The sequence below is a fragment of the Alexandromys fortis genome, unplaced genomic scaffold, assembly GCF_014885135.2.
Source record: "Alexandromys fortis isolate MF-2015 unplaced genomic scaffold, M_Fortis_MF-2015_v1.1 scaffold_56, whole genome shotgun sequence".
Classification (NCBI taxonomy): domain Eukaryota; kingdom Metazoa; phylum Chordata; class Mammalia; order Rodentia; family Cricetidae; genus Alexandromys; species Alexandromys fortis.
The window spans coordinates 1,938,117-1,960,531 of record NW_026067935.1 but is presented as its reverse complement, the minus strand read 5'-3'; the positions used below and the strand labels follow the sequence as shown (position 1 = coordinate 1,960,531).

Here is a 22,415-nt window from a genome sequence, read left to right as displayed (position 1 = left end):
AGCTCAGTTAGAGTTGGGTTTTTAAAGTAGTAGAGGTGAGGATGAGGGGTTTGTGAGGTCCAGGGCCCCTGATTAACTGACATTTGTCTAGGGGTGTCCTAGTGAGTGTGCGTTGGCAGGTGGTCCTATCTATAGAGGTTGGAACGTTAGGCATTTCCTTTGGATAGTCTGTTCTTGGGTGGTGCTCAGGTAATCTTAGTTTATGGTCCTTCCTACAACCAGGTATTGTTTGCTTCAGGGTAAACTACTGAGACTCAGGCCTCCATTAAACTTATGGATGGCTGAGTCTTACTCTGGCAGGTGATAATGGTTGGAAGTAAAGAACTTCCTTTGGCTGATCTGTTCATATTTAGCTTACCATGGCTGGCTCCTACATGTGCATGTACACACATGCACCACATTTGAATAGAGAGCAAATAAATAAATAAATAAATAAAATTTTAAGGGGGGGGCTTTGCCCATTGAGCCATCTCACCTGCCCTGGGTGATCTCTTCCACATTCACGGTAGCCATGGAGGGTGGCCACTCCGACTCCTGAGGCACAAAGAATGCCCCGTCATTGCACCCCTTCCTGAGTGGGCTGGATCTCGGCCCCTCTGTTTATTTATGCAGTCTGTACAAGATCACTTTCATTGCATTTTCTGCACCCAGGAAAAAAATCACTGTTACTGTCTCTCATTTTTCTAAGCTCTGTCTTGTCACTGATGTGTTCTGCTGAATAAACACTCTCCTGTAATATCAACTCTTCTTGTAAGTAGTGACATTTGAATGCTCGGAACATTCTACAACCTATGTGACTTTCATCTTCTGCTGTGCGGCACCTTACGTGGGTCTTCCATGATTATCCCTGGATGTAGCTTGTACCCAGAGGCAGAGGTGCAGAGCCAGCAACCCACCTTGCAGACTGCTTTCCTGGTGTGTCTGTCCAGCACGAGAAGTGGCTGATCCCGCCAGCTCCGGATGTGTGGGAAACACTGCCTTCTTGGCATGTTAGAAATGCATCTGTAGGCCTGGGCTGGGTTTAATCCCCAGCACTGAATAAACCAGGCATGGTACTGCTCACCTGTCATTCAGGCACTGGGAAGGTAGGCAGGCAAGAAGATCTGAAGTTCAAGGTCATCCTGGTCCACTCTGGACTACCTGAGACCATGAATCAGAAAGAAACTATTTTTTAGAGAAAAGAGACAGGAACCCTGATTGCTTTTTGGGCTGACGAGGGAGGGGGACTTGATTGGGGGAGGGGGAGGGAAAGGGGAGGCGGCGGTGGGGAAGAGACAGAAATCTTTAATAAATAAATTAATTAATTATAAAAAAAGAGACAGTACTTCTGGTACATAGTCCTGTTGGGGGCCCAGATGGAAGGGCCTGCCACCCGCCACTGCACACACCCTCTCATGACCATAAGCTAGCAGGAATGAGGATAGTCACCTGGACCTACAGCATCTGCTTTTCTCAGTACATGGGGTGTGACAGTGCCGATGCCTGGAGCCAGTTGGAGGACAGAGAGGGCCACCGACCCTACTGTTTCTGTGTCCCTTGGTAACCCACTGAACATGCTCTTCAGCCATGTACTCTAGGGGACAGCACAAGTGTTACAGTTCTGGAGGAAAAGGTATCAGGTCTGTCGGAAGTCAGGCTACACCTGTAGCTGTGTTCTGGTGGGGGATGGTTTCCCTTCGGGATGCAGCAATCCTGCCCCTCTCTGAGAGCCACTACAGTTCAGCTCTGCTCCACTCTGCAGAGAGTTTCCCAGCAGAGATGTCCTTTGCTTCTCTGCTCCACTCCAGCAAAAGAAGGTCTTCACCCAAAACTCATTCAAGAGATTTATTGAGGGAGAGGAGTCCAGGAGTCTGAATAGGCACAGGGTTTATATAGAGCTTCTTAGAGGCAGAGTTTTTCCAGGAAGGAAATTTTCAGGGTGGGAATTGGTCAGATATCGATCCCTGACCTTGGAAAAGCTCAGAGACTGGCTGGATTTCATGTTCAGAGACTGGTTGGTTTTCCTGCTCAGGTGATTGGTTGGTTTTATGCTTAGGGGCACAATGTGTTTCTTTGGCTCTGGTTTCAGGGCAAAAATGTGTTTCTTTTCCTGGCTCTAGTTTCAGGGTCAGGGTGTATTTAGCTATCATTCAGGAATGATCTAGGAGAGGGGCTCAGAGTCCCCAACACAAAGCAGTGACCGATGTTAAGGAGGTGGACGTGTTCATTACCTTCACAGGGCCATTTCACACTGTGGACATGCTAGACCCCAAAATGCAATTGTGGTGTGTCAATCTGAAGTATTATAAATAATCTTAAATTAAAAAAAATACCATTGGTCAGATGTGGGGGCTGAGGCAAGAGAATTGCTGAGAATTTGAGGCCAGCCTGAGCTACGTAGTAGCAAGATCTTTTCTCAAAAGTGAAAACAACATAATTGTTGAGTAAACTTCTTTCAATCAGGGTTTCATTTCCCACATGACCACACCCATATTTGTTTGTTTTCCCTTGAGATCTGTCACCTTTGACAGACTTTCAATTGGTATGGCATGGTGACCCTTTACAGTTTGGCATCTTCCAGGAGACCAGAGCTGCTCTGGGGGCCTCATCCCACTTCTGTCCTGGCCAGGTGGCAGGTACCACACATACATGGAGCAGAGTGTTCCCCACAGCCTGTCAGCACCTCAGGGTTAGCAGCTCCAAAGCCAATGGCTTCGCTCACCTCATCAAACACAAGTTCCGGGCCTGGGGAGACGGTCACTGGTTAAGAGCATATCATAGGATCAGAGTCTGGTTTCCAGCACCCAAGTCAGATGATGACAATCATCTACCACTCCAGCTCTAGGGGCTCTGATACCCTCTTCTAGCCTCCCTCAGCACCCCCACACACACACACCACACACACACACACACACACATACACACACACACAACACACACGCACACAATTTTAAAAATTTAAAACCTAAGTCCTTCCAAGCAACCCAAGGCCAGCATCACCCGGCCCTCTGCACACAGAACTAAGACCACAGCCTCCTGGCTCCCCTTCTCTGCCTAACAGGAGGTGAAAATGGCTGCTCTTACCTCTAGTCACACCACCATGACTCGGCCTGAAGCCACCTCCAGAAGCCCCCAGCCTGTCCGAATCTCGTCAGTGCAGTTACGGACCCTGCTGAGTGCCAAGCCTGTGCCGCAAGCACCTGCAATCCAGGTGGCTTGCACCAGTTTCCTCTTAGGAATCCAAATGTCTCGGGGTGGCTCAAGCCTGACATTCTCAGCACTCAGAGGCTGAGGCTGGAGGGAGAATTGCAAACTGGTGGTCAGCCTAGACTACATCACAAGACCCAGCCTCGAACTGCAAAACAAAATAGAAGAGCATTGAAATTCAAATCATTCCGGCCTTGGGCTGGTAAGGTGGCTCAGCAGGCAAAGGTGCTCACTGCCAAGCCTGATGCCCTGGGCGGAAGGAGAAAACTGATTCCTGCAAGTTGTCCTCTGACCTCTACACCCATGTAATGGCATGCACAAATATGCATGTGCCAGCACACAATAAAAAATAAAGCCTCTAGGGGCTGGAGAGATGGCTCAGCGGTTAAGAGCACTGACTGCTCTTCCAGAGGACCCGGGTTCAATTCCCAGCACCCACATGGCAGCTCACAACTGTCTGAAAATGCAATTCCATGAGATCTGACACCTTCACACCAATGTACATAAAGTTAAATAAATCATTAAAAAAATTAAAAAAAATAAATAAAGCCTCTAAAAACCCAGCAAGCGGGACTTTCCAAAACAAACTAAACTCTCCACCCAGAGCCAAGGTGGCTCAGAGCTCACAGTGCTGCTCCGGCTCCTCAAGGTCATCAATATATTCACTCTTTGGGTGCACTCAGAGCTGCTAAGCATTGTGGGAGACTCTCCTGCTCTATTATTAAAGTTCAGGCCGGTGCTTCATTCCAGCTATTGATCAGACAGAACCCCTTACCCCCAGAGGTCCCTTGTGGGTTCCCATAGCCTGAGCCTGCCACCCTGAGGTCTACTTCAGAGCAGGGAGTCTTGAGCAAACCATGTCTCCCAGGTAGTCATTGTGTATGGATCATTCATGTTCTGCTGGCTCTGAGGCCTCCAGTTGAAAGGGAGTCGTCTTCAGAAGCAACAATACACAGCTCTTAATGGGTCGTACAGGTCAGGGGGTAAAGGGGATTTGATTAACACTGATTTTATTGCCAAGGAGTAAAAAGAAACCACATTCCACACTGAGCCAATGTCTGGACTGGAGAACTGTGAGCAAGCGCCCTCTGCTGCCTACGGTATGCCCTGCAGGCTGTGAGGGCAAATGATAACAGGGACCACACAATCCCACCTCTTGCACCGAGAAAGCCAAACGCAAGGCTGGAAACAGCTTCCATGGCAGAAACAGGATCACTCACCCTGTTGGCTAGTCTTTGTTTCATCAGCTTGACACACCTCTGAAGAGGGGACCTCAACCGAGGAACTGCTTCCATCAAATTGGCCTGTGGTCCTGTCTGTGGGACATTTTCTTGACTACTAATTGATGAAGGAGGATCCCGTCCACCGTGGGCGGCATCATCCCTAGGTGGGTGGGTCTGGATTGTGTAAGAAAGGGAGCTGATGGCCTGTGAGCAAGGCAGAAAGCAGAGAGCCTGTGGTTTCAGCTTCAAGCTCCTGCCTTGAGCTCCTGCCTTGGCTTCTCAAGGTGATGACTGTAACCCGTATCCCCACACCTCGTTGCTTTTTGTCAGTGTTTGGACACAGCAACAGAAAGCAAACAAGGTCATTCACCATCCATTATATGTTTTATACATATTGAGGAGTCCAAAGGCTCCCCACACCGTGATAAGATGAAAACTGAAAATAGACCTACTGTGTGTCTGAGGCACACCAAACTCCCAGATAGTTTTCCCAAAGGACTCTAAGTCAGTACATCACAGAGACACCTGCGTGCCTAGTTCACCGCCGCACCGTACACAGTGGCTGAGCTATGAGGCCAACCATGGTGTCTATCAACAGAGGACTGCGTGAGGAAGATGTGAGATGGATATCACATATACACCTCAGGATCAGACGGTGGAAAGCCATGAGGGACCTCAAGGAGGAAAGGGTTCTGTCTGATCAATAGTCGGAGTGAAACAATGGTCTTGGCCTTAATAATAGAGCAGGATCTCCCCCGATGCTTAGTAGCTCTGTATGAGCCTGAGGAGGACCATATATATACATATATATGCATATATATGTGTGTATGTGTGTATTTATAAAGAGAGGGGGGATTTTTTTTTCAGCCATAAAGTCTAGTTGTGTCATTTGTAGGAAAATGGCTGAAGCTGGTGATAATCATATTAAATAAATTGAGTCAGACTCAGAAAGACAAATACTGGAACTGGGGAGGTGGCTCAGTGGTTAAGAGCACCAGCTACTTCTGCAGAGGACCCAGGTTTGATTCCCACCACCCACATGATAGTTCACCACTATCTCTAACTCCAGTCCCAGGGGATCCAACACCCTCTCCTGGTCTCTGTGGGCACTGTGTACATGTAGTGCACAAACATGCACATAAAAATAATTTTTTAAAGAAAGACAAATATCGCTGGGTGGTAGTGGCACATGCCTTTAATCCCAGCACTTGAGAGATAGAGGCAGGCAGATCTCTCTGAGTTCGAGGCCAGTCTGGTCTACAAGAGCTAGTTCCAGGACAGGCTCCAAGGCTACAGAGAAACCCTGTCTAAAAAATTAAAAAAGTATTTTTTAAAAGATAGAAATGTCAAACATCTTGATCCAATCATTGCTTGCTGTATTGCATATAATAAAATATTTCAAGGTATCCCATAAACATATAATACAGTTAATACACACTGATTGAACACTTTAAAAATGTTTAACAGAAGATGCTAACGACTCTGATTTGATCATATCACACTGTATACATAAATGACTATGATTTGGACTCAAATATGTACAGAAAGAGGCTGAAGAGATGGCTCGATGGTTAAGAGTACTGGGTACTCTTCCAGAGGACCTCACTTTGATTCCCAGCACCATATGGTGGTCACAATCTCTTGTAACTCTCATCCCAGAGGATCCAACACTATCTTTTGGTTTTCATGGGCACCAGGCACACACACGGTGCACAAACATACATGCAGGCAAAACACTCATAAAAAATAAACTCTACTCAGCAAGCATCATCATAATTTAAGAATTCTGAGGCACGACCTTATGGAATAGCAAGCCTGCTGCAGAACGGACCATCCCAGGGCAGCCATTGCTTTACTGTAGGTCCCTCTCAGCCATCTCCAGAACCTGGATGACATCCTGTCCTCCTGGAACCGCTTTGCAGTCAGGTCCTGGCCCAGCCTCCAGCAAATTCCAACCTGCTTCCTGCCTCACCTGTCAGGGGTTCCAAGTGGACAGCAGCACGCTGTCGTTTGTGTCTGGCTTCTGTCACGGGAGGTCCTCTGCATGGTGAGGTGAGTCCTGGCCTGCCACCTCGTGCTGCTGGGGGACACTCCCTGTGGGGCTAGTCATATCCTGTCACCGGTGAGGGCCGTCGGGAGTTGCTTTCCATTACTTGAGGAATGCTTCTGGAGTCACTGTATGAATGAATAATTTTGTGCTCTTGGGCAAACACCTAAGTGTGAAATTTCTGGGTCAGAGGACAACTTGACTTCTTTTTTAAAAGATTTTATTTTTTATTTAATGTTTAGAAGTTTATCTGCATGTATGTATGTCACATGTATTCCTGATGTCCAGGAAGGCCAAAAGGAAGAATTGGATTCCCTTGAACTGGAGTTACCAACGGTCCTCTGGAAGAGCAGCCTGTGCTCTTAACCATTGAGCCATCTCTCTCCTAGCACTTCTAAAGAAATCACCAAGCTCTTTTATGCAACTCCTGCCCTGCAAATCATTCCATTGGTGGAATGCAGGCTTCCTCTGTCTTCCCCACTTACCTGCATGGCCAGGGAATTCTTGCCTTTTACCTTGCTGTGGTTCTGTTATGAAGCAACCCCCAAAAGGCTCATGTTCAGTCTCAATCGAGAGATGATCAAAGTGCTAACTTTATCAGTGGGCTCCTGGGAGGAAGGGGCCTGTCTCAGTTACTTTTCTGCTGCTGTTAGGAACACCATGGCCACAAGCAACGTGGGGGAGAAAGGATTCATTTCAGCTTAGAGCTCACAGTCCAGCTCTGAGCGAAGCCAGGGTAGGAACCCCGGGAAGGAACCCGGAGGGACGAACTGAAGCAGTGAGGTGCTGCTTACTGGCTTTCTCCCAATGGCTCAGTCACCAAGTACCACCAGCCAAGAGGTGGCACCAGCCCAGGGGCGGTACCACCTACGGTGAACTGGATCCTCCTACATCAATCATCAGTTAAGGAAATGATCCACAGGCTAATCTTACTGAGGTATTTTCTCACTTAAGGTTCCTTCCTCTCAGATGATCCTAGCATGTCAAAAGGACAAAACAAACAAACAACAACAAAAACAGCTATCACAAGGTCCCGGATGGGTGTGTCTCTGGAAGGTCTATTTTGTCCCTGGTCCCTTTCTGTGTCTCTTGCTTCCTGCCTGTCATAAAGTAAACAGCCTCTGCCACACTCCCTGTCCTTACCTCTCTGCCAAAGCAATGGAGCCATTTACTGCAGCCAAAACTTCAGAAACTGGGGGCCAAAATAGGTCCTTCCTTAGCTGTTTCCCCGAACAGCTAAGGGGGGGACCCCTTTAAAACACACCTCTTCTGGACAGAACTAATTTCACTGCCCTTTCCCCATTCTGGATTCCAAAGTCCCAGTTAAAGGGCGCCTCCATACTTGCCCACACTTGAACAATGGAGTCGAGTCAGTATGTTAAATCAGCTGTAGCATTTAAATGCAAGGACATGGGCCATCACTGCAGATGCTGACTCCTGTTCTGAGTCTTCATTATTTGTATATGCGTGTGTTATTTTACATGTACATACGTGTGTGTATATATATATCTAGCTTTTATACGTATGTATAAACAGAGAACGTTTTATATGTCCTAGAACAGAGAGCACAATAAGCAACGCTGCCACCTGCTGGTCAGAGCAGACAGTACATGTGTGAGGCAGGAAGAACAGAGGGATAATCATGTGAAGAAATTGAGAATGGGGGTTTTTGAGGGGAAAAGGCTATGCTAGGCCTCTCTGAGCCAAAGCCCCAGCACAGTAGGGGGAGTGGGATATATGGACACCTTGGGGAGAATGTCTCTTTTCAGAGCTCAATCTGCTAAAAGACACCCAAAGCAAACGGTCCCACCAGCACAGACCACAGTCTCCAGAGAACCAGGGTGTGACAGCTACTAATCAGGGTAGATGAGACCAAGGCTTCACCCGTGTCGCACAGAGCCTTCAAAAATAGCATATGGCCGGGCATGGTGGTGCACGCCTTCAATCCCAGTACACAGGAAGCAGAGACAGACAGATCTGTGAGTTCAAGGCTAGCCTAGTCTACAAATTGAGTCCCTGGCTGTTACACGGGGAAGCCCTGTCTCGAAAAACAAAACAAAAATGTCTGGAGAGAGCCATCCCTCAGCAGTATAAGACCACTGGCTGCTTGCTGTTCTCGAGGACCCAGGTTCCATTTCTAGCACCCATCTAGTGGCTTTTGGCAACTCCAATCCCATGGATATGATGCTCTCCTGCCTTCTTCAAGCACTGCATACACGTGGGGCACAGACATGTGTGTGGGTAAAACCCTCATACAGAAGAAGAGGAAGAGGAAGAGGAAGGAATGAAAATCTTTTTTAAAGCATGTCCTAAGAGACCCAGCAGAACCCTAGTTGGGGGCTCAAGTGACTTTTCAGTGGGGAACGGTGGCACTGATGGAGGTGGCCTGGGGACCAGGAGACCCGTTTCTGTCTGGCTTAGTATCCTGGCCTTCATCCTGACCTCTAGTGGCTACCTTGCTCTCTGTTTGGTTTTGTTTGTTTGTTTGTTTGTTTGTTTGTTTTCGTGACAGGGTTTCTGTGTAGCCCTGGCTGACCATGGCCTCACCCTGTAGACCAGGCTGGCCTTGAACTCAGAGAGATCTGCCTGGCTCTGCCTCCCAAGTGCTGAGATTAAAGGCCACCAAGCGTCTAGCACTCTCTGCTTTTATGTGATTCTGTCTTTGGCTTTAGTTGTATAGTATTATTTTGGTCTTGAGACAGAAACGTGTTACTTGAACAGAGAAGTCAATGCAGTCAGCTGTGAGCAGTCACTGGGGAACTGCACTTCCATGCACAGCAGGCACATCCGGGTGGAAGAGACTCAGAAGTGGGTCCCCAGCACTCTGCCCCAACCTCAGAGGATGCTCCACTGGTCTGTCCCACCGGCTGCAAGGCTGGTGGCTAGGAAGGTGTTGGGACTGTGTGACTCTAAAGCCAGCATGGGGGGCTCAAGTGCAGCAGGAAGAGAAAGCTGCAGAAGGGAGAAGAGTGGGAAGTGGAAGCTAGGCAAGACAGGATGGTGCAGGAGGGATAGTAGAGCAGGGCAGGAAGCAAAGCGAGTTGCAAGTGCCCAAGAAATAAGAAGCAAAGCAGGAACCGGAAGTGGGACAGGACACAAGGCACGAGGGAAAGCAAAGCAGGCCAGGAAATGAGGCAGGAACAGGAACCAAGGTGGACCAGGAAGTGAGGCAGGAACAGGAAGTGAAGCAAGAACAGGAATCAATGCAGGTCAGGAAGACAGGAAGTTTTACAGGAACAGGAAGCAAGGTAGGCCAGGAAGTGAGACAGGAACAGGAAGTGGAGCAAGAACAGGAACCAAAGCAGGTCAGGAAGACAGGAAGTATGACAGGAACAGGAAGTGAAACAGGAACAGGAAGCAAGGTAAGCCAGGAAGTGAGACAGGAAGCAAGGCAAGAACCTGAAGTGAAGCAGAAACAGGAAGCAAGGAAGGCCAGGAAGTGAGGCAAGATTGGCAATCAAAGCAGGACAGGAAGCTGTCCTCGGGCCTGTCACATGTATACTTGGTAAGACTAAGTAAGTGAACCAACTGTCAGTCAGAGGGGATGGCTCCCAGGCCCAACAGGGTCTGATTCCTCACCCACCACACACATTCAGGGTCTCTCTCCTGACTGCTGCTGCCCAGTACTCACACAGCCTTCTCCTTGAGAGATTTAGTCCACCAGGTATGTCCCCACCCACCCAGAACCGTTCCTCATGCAGTCTTAGCTGCAGCACCATGTCCTCACCCATTTCTTCCTTTGCACAAATGTTTTTCATAAGATTTTTCCCTTAAGAGTCCAAACCTAGCATACAGCCGCCACTGAGATGTGTGGTTCCTGCCCTGCTCCTCTGGACCTCAGACCCCATGGGCCCAGACCTTACTTCCTTTGGCACTTTTCTCCTGCTCCCAGCAGGGTGGGCTCACCAGGTTCACAGATGGGATATCCAGGAATTTATGGTGCGAGAGCTTTTTCCATGGAAAGAAAGGAGATGAAAGGAGATGCCCTTTATGAAAGGGCAGTGTGTGTGTGTGTGTGTGTGTGTGTGTGTGTGTGTGTGTTCGCGAGCACGGACACTCCTGCACACTGAAGCTAGTGAAGCCTTATTGAGAAGCCTGCGACACCTGTTCAGGTAGAAAGGGATGGAAAACTCTGGTCTAAGAAATGAAGTGATGAGATGAGGTTGCTCCCTTTCTGCACCTTGACCAAGAGAGGTTATGCCCCTGCAGAGGACCTGGGGCCAAGCTACAGAGCCCCAGGTAACAAGAAGCCCTATGGGGCTGTTTTATAAAGCATTAGAAAGACAAGGTGGGGTTAGGTCACTGTGGCCTAGCTTAACTCCAGCTGCTGGTACAGCACAGGCCCCCAACACACATAGGGACCTACGCTTTACTGTGTACATATCTGGGCCCGAGTCCCATGTGGAACTGGACTGGACTGAGGGTGAGACTCCACAGGATGTTAGGTTCCCTCCTCTCCCATGTCCTCACACTCCCTCTAGTCAGGGTGAACACTGGGAAGACGTAAAGAATGTCCGCTGACCTCAGATAGAGGAGACACCAAGAGACCCAAGGAAGGATTCCATCCAAGTCCCATTTGGTGAACCAATGAATTCACTATGGTCACCTACAAGAGTCTTCGTCACTATTGGGCAGCCTGCTGCATTAAGACTGGAGAAAAGTTGTACCATGGGACAGTCCCTGGACACCTTATGGACAGTTACACTACCACAGAGCCCCAAGGCCCAGTCAGCCTGTGCATAGCCCTCCAAAGCAATGGGCCTGACCAGCAGAAGTCTCCTGCGATCACCTCAGTGGCTCTGCTCCAGATGACTGCTGCCATGTCCTGCCTGGGAGACACAGCTACACGGCAGTTGTGTTTAGACTTACTTTGGTCTGTGGTTGGTTCATCTGAAGTGAGCAGACACCTGTTCTGGTCTCCTCAGAAAGCAGCACACCATGGGGCCTTCTCTAATGGAGAGCTCCCCAAAAGTCCTTCTAGAATGATGAGGCAGAAAATATCGTTTGCTTCTCTGACTTTTTAATGTAAACACAAAATTTTTGAAGAAATTGTTGGAAAAAGTAACGAGACAATCTGTAAATGTATTTTTAAACAGGCTATGAAGTCAGCATAGAAATATATCCTGAGGGCTGACTCACTCACCCACACACCCCTGCTTCACTAACAAAGCCAGAATCAGGCACCCGCTTGGCCAGGAGGCCACCTGAGCACATAGTGAGGAACACACTGCAGGCCAAGGACTCGGGCTAAACCTGAAGGAAACCTGCCACGAGGGCTGGGAACCTCAGTGGCACGCGGTGCTCTGCAGCCAAATCCAATGGCACTGGAACAGAGAGGGCAGGAGCTCCACAGACACAGCTCCATCTTCAGAGCTTTCGGGGAGCTTCCAGGCAGGAGTGTCTCCACTGCAGGCCAGCCTCCTGCAGTAGCTCTCGGCACTGAGGTGTCAGGCTGGGAGGTGTGAGAAGGCAAATGAGTGACACTCGCCACTGTTAGGGTGGTAGTTTCTAAAGAGCTCAGTACATCTCACGACTGCTGCCTGAACCAGCATGGCTACATCAGATCCAGCCAAACGAGCCTGGGCAGAGTGAGCATACACACACACAGTCGGCAGTCGGCGGAGTTCGCTGGGCTTGGTGCCCTTCACATCCTCAGTCAGCTGTCAGCACACAGATACGCAGTCACTGGGCCACCTGCTCACAAGTGGAAATCAGCCCGCATCTTCATCCCATCTCTCGCAGTTTCCTAGGAACTCTGGGCATCAGTGGGGGCTCAGCTGAGAACCTGGTCCTTCAGGTGCTGTCCAAGAATGGCTTCGCAACTGGGACTACTCCTGTGAGGTCAGTGAGCACCAAGTCCTGCTTCCACCACCGTCTTGCCTTGAGACTCCACCAGCACCAGTGAACGGGGAAAGGGTGACGTGAGCACAGCGCATGGCTGTGTCCCCTCCATAGTGAAGCAGGCAGAAGTGAGCTAAAGGCAACCAAGACTTTTCTGACCCTTACACTTCCTAGGTCAGGGTCACCAGAAAGCACTGAGGGCTGCAAGGCCAAGTTTCATTGACAGCCCTGTGCCTAGGGCCTGCCCGTTGTCCTTCTCAGGCAGTGTCTAGCTTAGAAAAGGGGGGGTTCGATGTTAATATATTAAGGAATTTAATTTATAGCTATTTAAAATTACAGATACCTTACAAAACAGTTCTGTGATGATTCTGCAAGCAAGACATGAACAGAAATCAGGCCCGGTGCAGTCTCTTCATTATCTGTCAGCTGAGAGAGCACAGAGCACGCCCTAATTAAACTGCACACACATTTTTAACACTGACATCTTTTTTTTTTTAAGTTGCATTTTTCAATCATTCCTATTTTAAGGCTACTGAGAGAAGGCCACCATTGTGAAATCTCTGTGGAGCCCTTCAGAGACCAAGGCTATCTGGGCTGGCACGTGGCGTCCACTCAGCTCGTGGCGTTTTCGTGGCCTGAAACCTCTGTGGTGCTTTATTCTTCGCCTCCAATAAAAACCTCAGCACGTGGCACTAGCCCTGGGTCTGATAGCCACAGGTGGAAGGACAGGACACTGACTCTGCTGCAGGTGTGGTTGGAGTCTCTGAGGACAAAGAGCTCTTGGGGTGTGGTTGCTATGACAATGCTGTTGCTAGGATAATTCCAAGGATCACAAGCAAAGTGACTACACAAATGAGGATGAACATCACCTTCTGCAAGAAAAGAGACAGGAATCTACAGTGCAGAGAAAATAGCCTGCTGGAACTCGACAGTCTAAAACAATTGTCTATCATTGGGAAACACGCTCTAGGTGAGAGAGGAGGGAACCTTTCTAGACAGGGCCCAGCTGTCTGGTATCAATTTATAAATGAATGAATGAGCATGCATGTGTGTTTATCTGCAGGCACGACAGCAATGTGCAGCTAGCCCAGGCAGAGGATCACACCTGATTTCCAGGGTACCCACAGAAAGCAAGCACCTCCCTGACCATGCTGAGAGCCACCGTCAGACCTTTGTGAACATATCCAACTGACTCATTGTGCTACAGGGGGAAAGTGCATGGTTCTACAAAGTCTGATGAAAATACTGAAAATACTCAATTTTTTAGCATAGAAAAAACAATGTCATCTTTTTCAGTAGACTAAGAAGATGGTATCAGGAAAGATATATAACCCTCCTTTCCAACAGACATGGGGCTGCAAGTCCTTCTCATCCCAAGAAGGATGTTTTCTGTGCAACTTCACGGTCTGCACTGACCACAAGGGCACTGCTCCTACCAATGGCAGCCATACCCGACAGATGCTCAAATCACGAGAAAAACATCATGGGGAAAAGGCCGTGAGGAACTGGAGCGTGGGAGAGCCTTTCTGCCACTGTGAAAAATTACTCTTAAGCACCACCCCTGAGTGCCCAGTGTTCACAAGGGTGGCTCTGCAGTGGGGGATCCCCAGGATGCGGGGGGGGGGGGGTAAGGCCCATGAGTGATAAGACTGTCCACAGTGACTGTACGACACTTGTGGTAATTAAATATCAGGGTTTTCATTTTAGTAGGGGGTCTGCTGCCAAGTAGGGACCTGAGAGGAGTTTGGTCTGGGCTGTTGTCCATAGCTTAAGCTCAATTCTCAGTTCCATGGTGAACTGAGCAGTAAAGGGCATTTTACAGTCATTTTCATTGTTGCTGCTGTTCTAAAAGTTACACCAAAACTACACCGCAGCATCTGCATTGGTTTTCACTGGGGACAGGCTCTGGGGGCAGTGGCCTCCCAGCCTGTGTCTCCTCAGCAAACAGAGGCCACTAAGACCTGAACCGAGCACTCAGCGAACAAGCCCCGTGACTTTTAAGTATATTAACACTGGGCAAACACACTACTGGCTGATTGAAAAGGTTAACAAGTAAATTAGTTGATTAGTCACTTACTGCCACCCTGAGGGAGAGGCAAGCACCCAGCGCCATCTACGCAATCATTTGCCAACCGACAAGCCAATGATTAGAGTCAGGACAGCAATGACAGCCACCACCACAGCAGCAATTATCCACTTTTTCTGTCAAAGAAAAGCAGGCTGATTATACCACAATGATTGTGCACCGCCAGTCAGGGGCATCCTTCGCTAGGAGTAAGACGATTGCCAGCACTCACTTTGAACTCTAACTTACAGGCCCTCTCCTGATGCCTACAGCAGTCAGTCTTCCCAGAGTGGCCTGATCCAGGAGCTCAGGCCTCCAGAGTCAGGCAGTCCTCTGTAATCTGGTAACACTAGCTTTCTCCTGAGCACATGACAGGCTCATACTGGATTCCGCTGGACTGAAACACGGAACACTTTCCCAGGAGTCCCGAAAGTCAGAGTTCTGACAGGGGAACCCAGCCCGCTTCTGCCTCCCACCTGTAGTAGGCACTGATGCCCTCTGCGGGCCCTCGGCTGTCCTGGAAGAGCTCGCATGCCCATGTGGTGTGCTGACGTGCTGCCAAGCAGACATCATCTTCGGCACCTCTGCAGACAGCAACACGGAACCTCATGGAACCCCCTCAAGCTAGCAGAGTACATCCAGACTCTGCACCAGTTACATTCCCTTGGGACAGTCTGGGTACAAGTCAGAAGCCTAAGCAAAGGGACATCTGCCTTTGAGACTGCCTCCCAGGGCTTCTACACAAGACACTAGGTCCACCCATAGGTTCAGACAGCCAGTCACCTTACGGAGTGAACAGCTGTCACATACAATGTGTCACCAATTTAAGTGAAACCCAAATCCCACCACCTTGTCATCCCCTGCCCAGATGATGGCAAAAGGGAACAGAATTCAAAAGAGGCAAGTCAGTCCTGACTTGAGGTGCTAAAGGGTTTAAATTACTTACAACACTAAATAGTTATATATATAAAAAAATCAACTTAGGAATTTTTAGCAAAAAGAATTATTTTGATTTTTAAAATAAAACATGTATTTAAGGCATTTCACTTCTTCCATGGCTAGAGACCAAGAGAAGAGAAATCAAAGGAGGGCTCAGTCCTCAGAGCACAACTCACCCGCCTGGCTTTGCTCTGATATTTGATGGCTTTCTTGGTTTCTTCCTTGGCGTGTTCGACGTAGTCAGCAGCATTCATCACATTTCTCTCGATGTTGTTGACCATTTCACCCTGCAAACAAGTGTTAAGCTCAGCAAACGTCAAGTCGCTCGCTCTCTCGTGTCTCCCGAGACAGCTCTCAGGTAAGCCCAGCATAAGAGGGATGGAGACAGGATCCCTCACAGTTACAAAGTGGTGCAGACACGCCAGCAAACGCAACCCAATTCCTGTTTCAGGAGCAGCTGAAAGGGGCGGTGGCAGCAAGGACAGGTGAATGATGACCTGACATGTCTTCACGGATGACAGGTGAAGACTATCCACAGATGAGCAATGACCTGACATGTCTTCACAGACGCACAGTGAAGGGAGGGCTGCAGGCTCAGGTTAGTCTCATGTTTTACCCTCAGTAAAACATTCCACACACAAAGGATGATGTCTTTTCTAACAGGCAGAAAACCACCACTGCTTATCTTTACAATATCAGCGAACTAAGTACAACCTCCGGGTGACAATGAACTGATGATCAAAGATGACAATGGGAGGAGTCTACAGCACGTTGTGGGGAGGTGCATTACCTGGGTCCTGTCCAGGAGGAGACAGAGTTCTGCAGCAGCCAATAGCAAAGCATTGGAGAAGGATGGACAGGTGACTATCATTCACAAGCAAATGCACTAGCAAGTCTTGATTCTGTGTTTCTGTGTTACCAACCTAACACAATGACAGACGTCTAAAAGGTAACAGGAAGTGAGGCCACCTACGGTGGCTTGTCCTAATGAAGCTTCCCACCACACATTAGGTATGGAGTGATTATAACTAAAGCCTGAGCCGTACAAAGCTTTTGGATTTCAAAATCAATCTACCATCACACAACTACTTCCCTCAGAGCCCGAAAGTCACCAGATGTCCCACTCCGCAGTTCTTAGACTAAGTGGCAACTGGTCCATCCCAGGTCAAAGAAAACCACACGTGTCCATTCCTGACCATCAATGCTAATCCCTGCCCAAGATACCCACCCCAACCCACAGTGCCTACCTTTGCCTCTCCATAACTGTTGGCATCCTCCACAGGTATCTGGTATGTGAGCTTTTTCACAGGTTTTTATGATAAAGTTTATCAAAATAAACACCATTCAAGGCATGTGGGGATGACCCTAAACCCTTGACATATCTAGGCATCAGAGAACGTCACTAGCTTTCAGCCAAGGAACCCTGACAGCTGCCTCAGAAAGGCGGTGAGGAACAAAAGCTTGTCTCGCTGGAGGCCAGCTGCACCCTAGCCTGCCCCAGATGCTCCTGAGGGATCTGAAAACCCTGGAAGACTGGTTCAGTCTCTGTAGGTTCCCACTGCAACTGAGTCAGTATGGATACATCACCCACGCACACACAACTTGATGTTATACTTGCATACACTCCACACACTCTGGTCATCCCTGCCTGAGCTGCAGAGCAGGCAAGAACACCATAGAGTGAGGTGGGCTCTGGTCAATCTCAGTGATTTTACCCTCAATGTTAGTCTTTAAGCACTATTCTGATCCTTGTTTTGGTTTTTCGAGACAGGGTTTCTCTGTAGCTTTGGAGCCTGTCCTGGAACTCACTATGTAGACCAGGCTGGTCTCGAACTCAAAGACATGCACCTGACTCTGCCTCTCGAGTGCTGGGATTAAAGGTGTGTGTCACCAGAGCCTGGTGCTCAGTCATCCTTGTAGTCAACAGCCCCAAGAGGGGAAGACCAACGTCCCCACAGTCCTGCCAATTTCAGGGTGGTTGGCTTGGCCACCTCCTTCCTCTGTGAGCACTGTTATATGTAACTGAGGTCACATGATGTGTGTTCACATTTATTTACATGTATTCATATCCATGGCTGTAGTAAGGTTTCTGTATATCCTTTAATTTTAACCTAAAACCCACCACAGACATTAGAAGGTTTCATTATTCTCTAGCACTTGGTGTTGCTTGTGGCTCTCTACCTAAGCAGCTGGCCAGCGAGCATGGCTCCTGTAACTGACTAGTGGCCTACGAAGGAAGTGTATACTCAGGTTTCAGTTCAGCATTCACCACAAACAACTCCTGAGTTGAGACTGGATACCTAGCCCTGGCTTCCCTGGCCAGAGCATGGGGAAGATGCCTCATTACCTGGGTCTCCACAAACATGGCCATATCCATGAACATCTCGTGCAGCTCTCGGATGCTGGTCTCCAGCTTCATGATGTCTTTATGACGTGACTCGATCTCGTTGAGAGCTTGCCTAGTAATTTGTGAATCCGATATAATCTTCGTAAGGCAAAAGGAAAAGTATTACTAACTCCAGACTGGCTGGTAAGTTAAAGGCAAAAGTGCCCGTCTACATTAAGTGTGTTGATGTATGGCTGTGGCACTCACATCCGAGATGAAGATGGACGGCTTCCCGCTCTCCAGCATCTCCTCCAGCTCGTCGTCTGTGGTAGTCCTCCCAGCTGAGGGGCAATGGGAACTGCACTGAGGATGCAGCGTGGGATGCAGCCAGAGATAGTCAACTAAGGGATCACTAAGCTCTGACTGAGCCATTAGCCTCGTCCAGAGTTTCCCTGCCCTTTCTAAGATCCCTTCCTGGGCAGGCTAATGTGGCGGAACTGTGACTGCGATGTGTCACAAACCCGCCCTGGTATTACAGAGGAGCAGCCGTGCCTCTCCTACAGGTTGACCACAGGCTTTGGGCCAGAAGCAGTGAGCCTGAAGGTGGCATGTGACAATGGGATGAACAAACACATGGGAGGTCATCTCCCAGCCAGGCAGGAGGGGCTGCAGTACACAGAAGCTCCTCAAGCTTTGCAGATGTGACTGACGTACAAGCGCCAGCAGCTACGAGCAACTCAGTACCGGCTCCCCACTCCCAACTCTGAACACATCTAGCTGACACTAGGCCCAGGCATTAGAAAAGGGTTTCCAGTTTATGGTGCAGCTGAAGGTGTGAAGGATCCTTGAAGAGTGTCTGCCACACTCTCCCTACTCACTGATCTCTAGCTGGCGCTGGATGCGGCCTTTGCTTCGCTCCCGAAAGAAGATCTGCGCTTCGTTGTATTCTGTCATGACATCCACAAATTTCCGTGACAGCACCGAGTGCTAGAACATGGAAAACATGGTGTTAGTGTATGAGAGCCATTCCTTCCTTTGCAAGAGGTAAAACCTATGACTGGAAAGCTCAGACCATTACTCCCTTTCAGTAGAAAATAAGAGCAAAAGCAGCAATGGAAGCTGTATGATCTGAGGTCACCAGGCCGTAGTAACACACACCTATAATCCCAGCACTCTGGAGGGAGAAGCAGGCAGATCTCTGCATTTAAGGTCAGCCTGGTCTACACAGTGAGCTCCAGGCCAACTAGGACTACATAGTGAGACTATGTCTCAAAAAAACAGAACAAAATGCCACCAATAACACCAACAAATAATCTGGGGCCTACAGCAGTCAGCTGACTTCTGGAGGTGAGCATTATGGGAAGCTGAATCCAGCTGGCAGGCACATGGACTGCCTTGAGCTGGCAGGCTTGTTCACACAGCACTGAACTTCCCAGGTCTCAACGATAAACCCCAAACAGTTAAGACCAAACCACTAGCATCCAGATGATTCAGCTGGTCCCCTGCTCTGCAGCATAGACAATGTGGGTTTCTGAGGTTTCACTTCACAGTGAAGAGATGCAACCCATGTACAGACAGACAGTGAGGGAGGGCAGACGTGACAAAAAGATGCAACAGCTGGGCTCAGATGTGGTTCAGTGACAAAGCTCTTGCTGAGCACATGCAGGGCACCAGATTCAATTCCCAGCACAATAAACAAATGGAATTGCTTTGGATTTGGACAAAGGGAGATGCTGTTCTTCCACATTGCTTCAGTCTAACTGAGGCTGGAAGGCTGACCTGGGTCCTTCGTATCCGCAGGTCCACTGACGTTCGGTTCCCACTCTCGTCCTGATCACAGCTCTGCTCGATAGCTAGAAGGAAGCAGGGCAGAGTCACTCAGGTATGACAGCAGTCTCAGGATGGCCTCGATTTTACCCATAAAACTAGAGAACAGGTGATATCTTAAAATAATCCTCTAAAGCAGTGGTTCTCAATCTTCCTAATGCTGAGACCCTTTAATACAGTTCCTCATGTTGTGCTGACTCCCAACCATAACATCATTTTCGTTATTACTTTATAACTACAATTTTGCTACTGTTGTGAATTGTAATGTAAATACCTGATATGCAGGCTATCTAATATGTGACCCTTATGAAAGGGTTATATGACCCCCAAAGAGGGCAAGACCCACAGGTTGAGAACCACTGTTCTAGTTACCAAAAGAAATGTTTATAACACTTCATATATATGTATTCAATGACAGACATGTAGACAGACATGCACAAACTTGTTCTACACACATTAACACCCATGTAAACACATATATACAAATACCAACATACACGTGTGCACATACTTGCATACATAAATGTATGCATACACACCAAAATCATAAATACATGTATATAGAAAAATGCATAAAAAACAAACACATACACAAATATGCACACAGGTGTGTGATTGTGCCTGGGCCTTGTGTTTGTATTTATGCATTTGTATGTTTGTGTTCATATGTATGCGTTTGTATAACCACATTTGTCTCTGCTGCTCTGGCTGTTTGCATGTATGTGCATCTGTGTTTGTAAGTATTTGGTGTGTGTATTTGGGGTGCGCCAGGTGTCTTTAAACACCCAGTCACTGTAATGAGTCTGAATTGGATATTGAGTGGTTGTATTCTTGGGAACAACATTGTTTTTAAGTTGTACACTCTCAGGGTCTGCCTTGAGATCATTGGGGAGTACACTAGGACCTGGGCAACATGTCTGCCACCATAAAGTTGCTGTCCCTGAGAAGAGGGTGTGACATGCAAAGATGAGATTTGCTCCTTTTGATGTGTCTCTGTGAGTTAAACACGTCCTCCTCACAGATCAAGGAAGATCAAGGAAGGCAACTTCTATTTAAGTACTGTGCAGAAAGCCACAACCCTCACCCAGGCCAGGTGTCATGCTGAACACAGAGCCCCATGTCTCAGCTGGGCTCCTGGCAGCTGGGAAGCTTACTTCAGCCAAGAGACGCATCTGAGAGCTTTGGGACTCAATATAAAGGCTATTCCCCCTTTCTCTGTCACCACCAGAGCCACAATGAGATACAGCATGAAAACTAGAGACCCATATACACATATCCAATCTACTTATATGTAGTCTTAACTTTCATGTTGGGAAATGTAAGGTACCAACATCCACACCCCACCAGCACCCAAGAAGGCAAACTTACACTTCAGCTTGCCTCGGATCCAGTTAGCAGTTTTCTTGATCTCTTTGTTCAGGTCTTCAAGATCTTCTTTTATTTCTTTAAAAAGTTCAAATAAAGCATCTGAGCTGGAACACTCAACTCCTGCACATCCACTCATGCAGGCCAAGCACAGATGCATCCAGCCTTCTTCTCAAGTGTGCTACCCCCAGCTACCACTGCCATGCCCAGACCAGCTCCTGGCATACCCTGAACTGTGCCATCAGATGCAGTTGGTGGGAGCCACAATTGCAGGCTCACCAGGACAAGGGGTGCACACAGCACAGCCTGGAAGAGATCTGCCCAGGCACCAGAGGTCTCTCCTGCTATCACCATCTTCCCAGTCCTTGTTGCTCCATCAGACACCCCACATATGCCACTCTCCAGCCAACCTGGCTCTAGACCTGGAGAGCCAACCCTGGTACCCCAGCTAGTCTCAGGGTGAAAGATCACCTGCTGCAGCGACCTGACAATGGCAGTCCCACAGCAATGTCTGAACCCCTAAAGCATCAAAGGAGGCTCTGGGGGCCCTCCCAGCATCTTTCTTGCAATCTGAGGTGAAGTCAGAAAAACACCCAAGGAGTTGAAGCACACTGAGGCCTGATAGATGCACGGGAGACCCTGCAAATCCCCAGTGTGACCAGAAACCAGAGACATTCTGAGGCTCCCCAGAAGGAAGACAGGCAGATTGGCTCTTTTGGGGCAGCAGAGTGACCAAAGGTTAGTGAACTATTCTAAAAGCAAGTGTGTAGAAGCTACCAGACACTGCGGAAGGCTCCACAGGTCACACCTCATTTTCTGGCGTTTTCTATAAGTGGCAACCAACACTGAAAGTTTCTAAACAAAGGCATTCAACGTTTCTAAGAGCTAGGATTTAGAAAGATATTCCGACACCCTAAGGCACAGGAAAGTGGAAATGCGTCTGAGCACAGACCCCGCTCTGTGAGCCCATGCCACACAGTGACCTCCAGACTCACAGTCTCCTCTCGGTTTTCATTACTAACCACTCTGGCAAGCAACCACTGCCTATCAAATCAGCCTGTTGTTAATGTCCCCAAACACAAGAACCATCATCCCTCAACTTTGCACTCAGTGCAGACAAAGAGCCAGTGTTCCTGCTGGAGTCCCACCGGGCACACTCACATATCCTTTGGTCCTCACCCAGCTGAACACTGACATTATTTCGGGAGTTTCCAAACCCCATAAAGGTGACCTGGAATGCCAAGGGATCTGTGCGTGCTCATATGCATGGGCATGCTGCTCCATCTAAGGGGAAGCTGGAGGACAGATAGGTGATAGATAGACTCACTTCCTTCTGGGTTTGGGGCAGAAAGGATGATGCTGTGGTTCTTCTTTACGTCTTCCACGTGTTGAGCAATCCTGGCTATGCTGCTTCGAATCTCCTCCACCTAGGAGAGAGACACTACAGTAAGGTCAGAGTTCCACTGCTGTCCATCTCCCACAGAGGGATGCTGGAGAGGAAGTGCCATTTCTGTTGCCACTGTGATTATTACTTTTGTGAGTGTGTGTGTGTGTGTGTGTGATTATTACTTTAAAGGGGGGGGCTCAGTAGGTGGT

General features: G+C 48.5%; 1 protein-coding gene across 9 annotated transcripts in view; it reads right to left on the bottom strand.

Moving 5' to 3' along the window:
* Positions 1 to 22,415, bottom strand: part of Stx2 (syntaxin 2) — a 113,906-nt gene that overhangs the window by 77,439 nt on the left and 14,052 nt on the right. For 2 of the 9 annotated variants that reach the window (XM_050146330.1, XM_050146323.1), the window contains exons 3-10: positions 22,147 to 22,246; positions 20,823 to 20,897; positions 19,407 to 19,480; positions 18,506 to 18,614; positions 17,895 to 17,968; positions 17,649 to 17,786; positions 15,478 to 15,588; positions 11,457 to 12,723 (exon numbers count right to left, since the gene is read on the bottom strand). In XM_050146330.1, coding sequence (XP_050002287.1) covers positions 12,631 to 12,723; positions 15,478 to 15,588; positions 17,649 to 17,786; positions 17,895 to 17,968; positions 18,506 to 18,614; positions 19,407 to 19,480; positions 20,823 to 20,897; positions 22,147 to 22,246 — 774 coding nt within the window. In that variant the 3' untranslated portion in view covers positions 11,457 to 12,630. Of the gene's footprint in view, positions 1 to 11,456; positions 14,500 to 14,838; positions 14,947 to 15,477; positions 15,589 to 17,648; positions 17,787 to 17,894; positions 17,969 to 18,505; positions 18,615 to 19,406; positions 19,481 to 20,822; positions 20,898 to 22,146; positions 22,247 to 22,415 lie in introns of those variants that run through there. The other 7 variants (XR_007592535.1, XM_050146326.1, XM_050146327.1 and 4 more) reach the window with 7 other exon arrangements.